The following is an 8,606-nucleotide window of genomic DNA, read 5'->3' as shown; positions in this document are numbered from 1 at the left end:
CCTCTCACCCCTACCTCTCACCCCCACCTCTCACCCCCACCTCTCATCCCTACCTCTCACCCCCACCTCTCACCCCTACCTCTCACCCACACCTCTCACTTTCCAGCTCTCACTCCCTCTATTTCTCCCTTGTCAACCTCTTCCTGCCCCGCGCTCAGCCTCCACTGAAAAGGTGGCCTTTTCCCCAGATAGCTGGGCAGGGGCTGGACCGGACAGATTGCTGGCAGGGGAGTCACACTTGCTCTTCTTTGGTGAGAGTGGCTCTTGCCTCCTATGATCCTGGAGCTCGGGCCTGCCCAGCATCCCTCCTGGGAGGCAGCAGGGTGGGTGTGTTCCTGCAGACGTGGACAGCCCACCTTGGCACTCAGGCACCAGCGATCCAACCCCTCCTCCAGGCAGCCATCCTGGATCACTCCCCGCTGCTCTAGCTGACTGGCATCTCAGCACCTCCCCAGTGAATGTCCCCAGGCCCTGCAAACTCAGTCCTGTCAGTCCCCAGCCCGCTCTGGGACCCCTCAGGGATGCTCCTTTCCTCGAGTCCTCTTCCTCCCATGGTCTCCATTCCCGTGGATTCTCCCTGCTGGGAAGTAGATCTCACCCCATTTCACCATCAGGGAGACTGAGGATGGGAAGGTAAAGGGACTGCCCAGAGCCATGCCTGTGGGAGGCCTGGGACTTGCTGGTGGCCTGTGATGGTTGGGCAGGGGGGTGGGGACGACTAGAGTCCCCAGGACCCCCAGGACCACACCTGGCAGTGGAGGCCTAGGGCGAGGGGCTGGGACCGAGCATGGCCTCTGTGCTGCCACTGTTGAATGTGACGCTGCTCCTGAGAAGCAAGACAAGAGACAAGCAGGCCTCTGCTAACGGGGTGCTAACAAAGACAAGAAGGGTGAGCAGGCATCAGGAGCGCGTGGGGACTTGTGGTGGGACGGCCATGAGAACTCGGCCCACGGCCATGTCAGTGGTGGCAAGGAGAGGATGGATGCCAGTTGTTTTTTATTTTATTTTATATTTTATTATTTTGTTTTATTTTATTATTTTTCTAGAGGGTCTTGCTCTGTTGCCCAGGCTGAAGTGCAGTGGCACAATCATGGCTCATTGCAGCCTCGAACTCCTGGGCTAACATGATCCTCCCGCCTCAGCCTCCCGAGTAGCCGAGACTACAGGCCTGCACCACCACAGCCAGATAATTTTGGTTTAATTTTTGTAGAGACTGGGACTCACTATGTCCCCCAGGCTAGTCCCAAACTTCTAGCCTCAAGGGATTCTCCCCACTCCGCCTCTCAAAATGCGGGGGTCACAGGTGTGAGTCACTACAGTCAGCTTGTTTTATTTTAAAATGATTTTTAAATTTTATTTTAATTTTTATTTTAAAAATGGGTATCCTCTCCGTCCACCCCATCTCCAGCGACCTGATACCCCCCAGCTGTACCTGCAGGTGGTTCCCCTCCTCGCCCCCACTAGACATATCTGTGAGTACCTCACCCTGGCCCCACCAGACCTGCAGGCATCTCCCTGCCCTCCAACAGCCAGACCTGTGGGAGCCCCTAAGCAGCCCCCATAGGGAATCCCTAATGATGGCTGCCATCGCTGTGGATGAGGGGGCAGCATCTCACTGCAGCTTAGATCTACATGTTTCTCATTCTGAGTAAAGGTCAGCAGGGGGTTATGGGAGGTTCCTTTCATGCCTTTGCCCATTTTTCTCTTGGGCTGCTGCTCTTTTTCTTACTGATTTGTGTTGAGAACCAAAAACAGCCCTTTGTGAGCTGAGTTGCCGGTATTTTTACACTTTGTTGGTTATCATTTTATGGTGATTTTTCTCTCCGTGCATCTGCCTTTTATTTTCATGAGGCTGAATATACCCATCTTTTACTTTATGGCTTCTGGGTTTTGTATAATTCTTAGAGTGACTCAAGATTGATTTTTTGCATTCCATGCTTTCTTCTAGGAGTTTTATGGTTTCATTTTTACTTTTTAAATCTTAGTTCCACTTGGAACTTGTCTTAGCGTCGAGGAGTGAGGTAGGAACCCAAATGTTTCCTCCATATGTCAATTCCGTTGTCTGAAGGCCAAGTGTTGATTATATATGTGGGATTATTTGTTGAGTATTCCATCTCTCCTCTTGGATTTGACCTGCCTCTTCTCATATTTACATTTGAGCCTCTTTCTGGACTCTTTCCCATCACGTGACTGTCCAGGGTCTGTGTTAATTATCATGGTCTTAGAATATGAGGTATTTCAGGATGTGACATGGCCCTTCTCTCTCTGTATGCTCATTCTTTCATGTGAAATTCAGAATTGCTCTGCATGGGCCTCCTGATTCATTCAAGGAATAAGCAGTCAGGCTTCGACCAGGCCAGAGAATGGGCTGCGGGTCCCAGCAGGGGGCTTTCATCTGGGTTTCATCCCCTTGGCCTGTGCCCCGGGGCCTGGCTCCTCGGGACTCAGCCAGTCCTGCCGGTGGAGTGTGCAGGCATGATGCTGAGTGCTGGACTCTGTTTCCAGGTGAGGCCTTGGGGTGGAGGGGTGTCCCAAGGGAGTGGCTGAGGCAGAGGACCCTGTTTCTGGATGTCCTCACTTGCCCATGGGAAGGGAGGTGGTCCTGGCTGAGCCACAAGGCCCTGCACACATGCACCTTGGCAGAGCCAGCCAGAGAGGCCTGATGACCGGAGCACCTAGGTGGCAAGGGCAGGCAGGAGTGTCCAGGAGGGAGCCAAGCTGTGGCCGCTCTGCTGAGCCATCTGTTCCAGCAGGCAGCAGGCAGCAGGCAGCGGGCTGAGAATGTTCAGCTCAGAACTCGAGCCTGGGCATGAACCGAAACCTACCCCTTAAGCGGGCCGTCTAAGAGTGGTAGCTGGGAACTGGAGACCCAGGATCCAGGCAGCGCCCAGCAACCCATGTGGCCTGTTCTCAGCCACACCCCCAGGGCCCCAGGCTTGGCTCCCACCATGGCTGGCCTCCAGGGAGCCCCTCACCTGACTGGTGGGCCAGTGGGGTAGGGGCATTGAGCAGAGGGTGGGTGGGGCCGGCAGACCCCAGATGTCCAGACACAGGCTAGGAGAAGCGCCTCCAAGGCTGGCAGCAAATCCCGGCCAGCCTGGACCGTCAGCAGGAATCCTGGCTAAAAATACCCCTGTCTCAGAGGCCCGCCGGCTGCTGCAGCCTCCTCAAAGCCCCCTCCTCATGCTGGGCACCGCCCATGTGCCCCTCCACCTCCCTTGTAGGCAACAAGGCCTGCAGGACACAGAAGAAAACTCAGGCCCTGTGCCAGCGAGTCCCAGCCCCAGGCCCCAGCCTCCTGGACTGTCCACAGACGCCCCCATCTCACTGCAAGGCCAGGGCTGGCCCCACCCTGCTCCACACCTGTGAGCCTGGGAAGCGTTCAGGGCAGGCCCCATCAGGACCAGCTCTGGCAGGGGCCCAGGCTCTGCTGGTCCCACCCTGCAAAGCTCCCTGTCCCATGGCTCTCAGAGGCAGAGCCACTGGCTGGGGACCAGAGCCCCAAGGACTTGGTCTGAGTCGGCCTGGCAGAATGTGGCGTGCTAGGTGGGCTCTTCCCCGTCACCCCTGTGGACTTCAAGTGACCACATGGCACGGCTATGCCCTCTATCCTGGAATCACTGGCTGGGGGACTCAGGCCAAGGCCCGCCTCCCTGGTGCTCAGTTTCCCCACCTGTACCCAGTGCGGATATGAGGAATGGGGGTCCAGCAGAGGTATGTGGGGTGTTACAGCCTGGCTTCCAGAGTGTTTGTTGAGTGACTAAGTGACTGAGGAAGCGAGCAGATGAAGGCAGCGAGGGAGGCTGTGGAGGGTGGGACCACTGAGCTCAGAGTCAGGCTGGCCCTTCTGTGTCCTTGGCAGAGCACCCGGTGGCAAGCCCTCAGCCTCTCCATCTGGGAAACGGAACAAACCTGCATACTGCATGGATTGTGGTGGCCCAGAGTGGGGTGCCCAGGGACCCAGCGAGCTTCTGCAAGAGCAAGGCTGGGCACTGGCCAGCCCAGGCATCCCAGGGGCCATCTCACTGTGGCCCCAAGATGGGTCTGGTGGTCCAGCCTGCCTTCCACTCCGTCCACTCCTGCTGATCGCTATCGCCACGCCTTCCCTGCCTTCCCTGCCCCACTGGGAGTTCGTGGGTGTTTTCAGCGGGTACCCCTCCCCCCCGACCCGGTTTTGACTGCCCGCTGGGCTCCTGGTGTGAACAGCGGCTCCCAATTTAGCTGTCACTGCCAGGTGGGTGGCTCTAGAAGGATCTGCACTCCCTGCAGGGGCGGGGGAGGGGCGTGAAGCCACAGCGGATGCCTTGGGCACAGCCCAGGGACCCCCGCCTTCCGGAGCTCTGCCCCTGCACCAGATTTGGGCCTTCAGGGACCAGAAGCTTCCTACTCCCCAGCCCCACCCAGCCGGCCTCCCCAGAGAGAGGCCACCAACTCAGTTGTGCCCACTGAGAGAAGACCCTGAGCCCATCTGCTGGTGAACACAAGTGGCCTGAGCTTATCTCAAGGTCCAGGAGCCCTGGGGACTCACTCACCCCTTCCTCTGGGCACCAGGAAGAATGGGAGACCGGGGTCCAGGTGCCAGCCCTGCGTGTCTCACTTGGCCGAGTGTCTGTTCATCTCCTTTCAGGCTCCCATCCTGGAGATGGGCCACAACGGATCCAGTCCAGGGCTGGGGGAGGCAGAGGTAAGGGCCATCACTGTGCAATGCACACATCCCATTGACGGTCCCCAGCAGCCTCTGGGTGGTGAGAGGTGCGCATGGCCCGTCAGGGGGCCTGCCCACAATCCAGGATGCCATTCTGTGGGAGGAGGTCCTTGCTAGTACAGGAGTCAGAGGCATTTGGAGCTGGGCAGGCCCAGTGGGATTCTTGGGGCCACTGCCAGGGTTTGGCTGTTGGTCCCTTTCTTGTACCAGCCCCCTTTGCTGCTGCATGTGGCTTTGATGAATAAGAGATGAGGAAGCAGATTAATTATGGCTTAATAGGCACCAAAGTTGGGCAGAGGGACTCCTACGGACGGGAGTCCTCAGGGGTGCAGAGCTGATGGGGGAAGGCCAGGACACCCTCTGCAGCCCTGGGGATGGGGGATGGTGAGAGGCTTCTGGAGGAGGCAGAGCCTGTGGACAAAGAGAGGGCAGAGAGGGGCTGCCAAGATGTGGGTCCACCTAAGCTCCCCAGACCTCCTTCTCCTGTCTGGAAAATGGGTGGTGGTAGTAGTGTCTACACTGCAGGACTGAATGGGATGATTCACTCAGCAGGCCTGGCACAGAGTCCTCTCAGGCCTTGGGCATGCAGCCGCCCTCCGTGGTGAGAGCAGATGGCAGGCTGGCGCCCCCCAGCTCCCTGGCACCGGGACCACATCCCTAGCCGCCCACTCAGAGTGCAGGGAAGGGTCGGTCACATTGACACACTTGGGCAGCAGGCATGTGCTTTTCACATGACCTTCGAGCTTCCTTCCTGGTCTCTCCTTGTGTTGGCCTGGAGTGGCCCAGAATGTGTGGAGCAAAGACTCAGTTTCCTTGCTGCCCCATCCCTCCCCAGGAGGCACCAACGTCCTGGATGTCCGTGAGTACTGCACAGGCATGCCAAGCAAAGCCGTGGCACGCCTGGCTCTCCAGGCGGGAGATGAGCCTCCCGAAGCCCTGGGAAGCAGTGACCTTCCAAGAAGACTAAACCGTGTACCTGTCAGCCCAAGACAGGCCACCGCGAAAGGTCCCCTCACCTCAAGCTGGCTTCTATGGGCAGGCCTGGAGTTTTGAGTGAAAACCCTGCATGATCCTCTCAGGGGACAGGAGGGGTGAACAAAGGAGGGAGGGTGATCAGCTGACCAGGCCCTGAGCCATTAGCCTCTGCCTCGTCCACATGCTGCACCAAGCTCAGAGAGGCCAAGGGGCTGGGCCGAGGTCACACAGTTAGGCAGGGCCCTCATGACCGGCACGCTGGTGGTGGAGGCCGAGCCCCAGGTTGGGGGTGGGGTGAGAGGTGAGGCAGCCCCTGGCCTCACTGGAGGGGGTGGTGGGCTGGGCAAGCTGGCAAAGGACGTGCCCCACATGGTGGGTGTGAGGTGGGGAACGATTCAGGCAGATGCCTGTGTGGCCCTGCTGGCCCAGTCCAGGCAGGGTGTGACAGGTCTGCATGGCCCTGAGGGCACAGCTGTCTGCAGTCTCCAGCTCACTCCTGATCCCCAGGGCCACGTGTCCAGAAAGCCTGGGAGGTTGGATCAGCTGGGCACAGATGGCCTGTCCTCCCAGCACCCCTGCTGGGGCTTCCTAGGAACTGATTGGTGTAGACTCCGGGCAGCAGATGGCCAGGCTCTGCCCACAGGGTCTGTGGCTCCTCCCACGAGGTCACCCCATAGAACTGGCTGTGCCCCTTGACCAGGGGCTCCAGTCCCTGTCAAGCCCTCCCCTCTAGCCCCTCACCAGCCTTCAGCTGCTCTCCCTCTCTTGCCTGTTGGGCCCTGAGGGGTGATGGCTCCACGGTCACCTGCCCAGAGAGTACACCACTCCCCATGATGCCCCCTACCTGGCTACACCCTGAAAAATGTGGCTTACCAAACCCTCCCACGCGCGTAGCCCGACAAGCAGGCTGTGCCTTGCTGGTAGCAGACCGACCGACTGCCTAGCCCTGCTCAACTCTGCCTCTGCACCCACATAACTCCCTATCAGCGTTGGCCGACACCTAACCATCCCAGCCAGCACCTAGGAGTGGGCCCAGCTTCCAGTGGGGAGGGCGCTGGCCAAGGTGCTGGCCGAGGAGGCGGACACAGGAAACCAGCCGTCCCCCAGCGCTCCCTCTGCGCCCTTGGCCCTGCTCCCACTGCACAGACCTGTGGGGAGGTGGAGGCCCAGGCCCCAGCCTAGAGCAACCAGAAACAGCCAGGCTTGGTGGCTAGAGAGGGTTCCGGTGCCAGAAGCCTCTAGAGCAGCCCCAGCTCCCCGTTTCCCCCCATGTCCATTCCGTGCCCCAGAATGGTCACTTCAGCTGCTGCAGGAGGGGCGGGAGGGGCTTTAAACCTATGAGAGGGGGCGGGGTCACAATCTTCAGCTGTAGTGGGCCACTCTGGGTCACTGATAATTGAAGTGACACCTGCATAGTAAGCACGGAAGTGTCCTTTCAAAGCCTCTCTGCAAGCACAGAGCAGCCCAAGACTGGAGCCTGGTCCACTCCAGCGCTGTCCTCAGACTGATGGCCAGTGCCACGTGACTCATCTAGGGTCTGATCCATCCCTGTGCTGAGAGCTCAGTTCCTAGTCTGGGGGCTGCTGTGTGCAGGGGCCCTGGAGGAAGAACGCTTGTGTGGGGGTCGGGCCTCAGCCTCCCACTGGCTCTGTGAGCTTCGCCTGAGGTTTCCCATCTGTGCAATGGGTGACGACGTCTTGGTGTGGCTCTGGGAGGACCCATTGAGCCACCTCAGGGGCTGAGCTGGTGGCACTTGGCAGCCAGTACCCCCTGGGGAGGTGGCAGTGTGTGCACAACCCACCCCTTCAGGAGACCAGGGAGCAGAGTGGCTGGGGGCGTCTGGGCCCCACCTCACCTTCTGTGTGGCTGGGAATGGCATGCACTCCACAATGCCCTGGTAAGCCTAGGCTGGGACAAGGATGATAGGGTTAAAGCAGGCCAAGGTGATGAGGGGCACAGAACGGCAGCCAGAGGCATGTGGGCAGTGCAGCCTCCACACCAGGCAGAGGGCCCACCCAGCATGGCTCCGCCCCGCGAAGCTGCCTGCCACAGGGCTCAGATGGAAGCACCGGGGCTCTGGGAGGTCCTCACTTCCTCTGGACAAGTCAGGCAGGTTACCAGCCCTGCGCCCTGCTCATCTTCCTCAGGGCCACCTCCATGGCCAGGGGCGGGCAGAGAGCACAGGGCTGTCCAGTCACCAGGTCTCTCTGCTTCATATCAGTGGACCTGGGCTCTGAGGGGGGCCATCAAGGCATCAGGCTGGCCCACTCCGTCCTTGAGTCAGAGTCCTACAGACTGACACCAGGCTGGCCTGCAAGACCCTCATCTGCATGGTCCTCTCATGCAGGGTGGGCCTGGGGAGGACCCAGCCCAGCTGAACTGACTCCCAGCACTCCTCCAGGTGCAGGGGCAGCCTGGCAGTTGTCTGAAGACCCCAGGATGCACTTAGGAGCTCATCAGTGAGGCCCGGTGGGTGCCTCGAGCAGAAGACAGAGAAGGGACACCTGCACCCCTGTGTGGTGTGTGCAGGGGCGTCACTGGATTCTCTAGCCCCATGCCCCACCCCGCCCGTGGGGGGCTGGCTTGGTAAAGTGGGGGATACTAAGCAGGTGGCCTCGGAGAGCGTCTTCTGGGTTTGGAGCCCCCATTCTGCAGGAGGGAAGAGATGGGGGACCCCTGCAGGGTTACAGGTAACATCAGGCCTGGGTCCCCTCTCTGGAATGTGCAAAGAGGGCCACAAAGGCCCAGAAGGGCCCCCAGAACTCTCTTAAGCCTTGAGCCTGTTTCTTAGTGAAACATGGGGTGATCGTGCTCCAGAAAGGGGTTTCTGTCCAGGGGGCCGGGGGAGGGGTTCATGGGTTTAGTGAGACCAGGAAGGGAGTGGGTAGGCAGAGGCCATCCCCAGGCCTCGGTACAAAGCCTTTGC

The 8,606-nt window shown here is 59.5% G+C and overlaps 1 protein-coding gene across 1 annotated transcript in view; it reads left to right on the top strand.

Annotated features, from left to right (window-relative positions):
* Window positions 1-3,690: 3,690 nt before the first annotated feature.
* Window positions 3,691-8,606, top strand: part of RTN4R (reticulon 4 receptor) — a 34,622-nt gene continuing 29,706 nt past the window's right edge. The window contains exons 1-3 of the mRNA XM_011959182.1: window positions 3,691-3,714; window positions 4,628-4,752; window positions 5,449-5,564. Of these exons, the coding sequence (XP_011814572.1) occupies window positions 3,691-3,714; window positions 4,628-4,752; window positions 5,449-5,564 (265 nt within the window). The remainder of the gene's footprint in view (window positions 3,715-4,627; window positions 4,753-5,448; window positions 5,565-8,606) is intronic.

The sequence above is a fragment of the Colobus angolensis genome, unplaced genomic scaffold (genome assembly GCF_000951035.1).
Source record: "Colobus angolensis palliatus isolate OR3802 unplaced genomic scaffold, Cang.pa_1.0 Scaffold484, whole genome shotgun sequence".
NCBI classification, from domain to species: domain Eukaryota; kingdom Metazoa; phylum Chordata; class Mammalia; order Primates; family Cercopithecidae; genus Colobus; species Colobus angolensis.
This window is presented reverse-complemented; position numbering and strand designations above follow the sequence as displayed.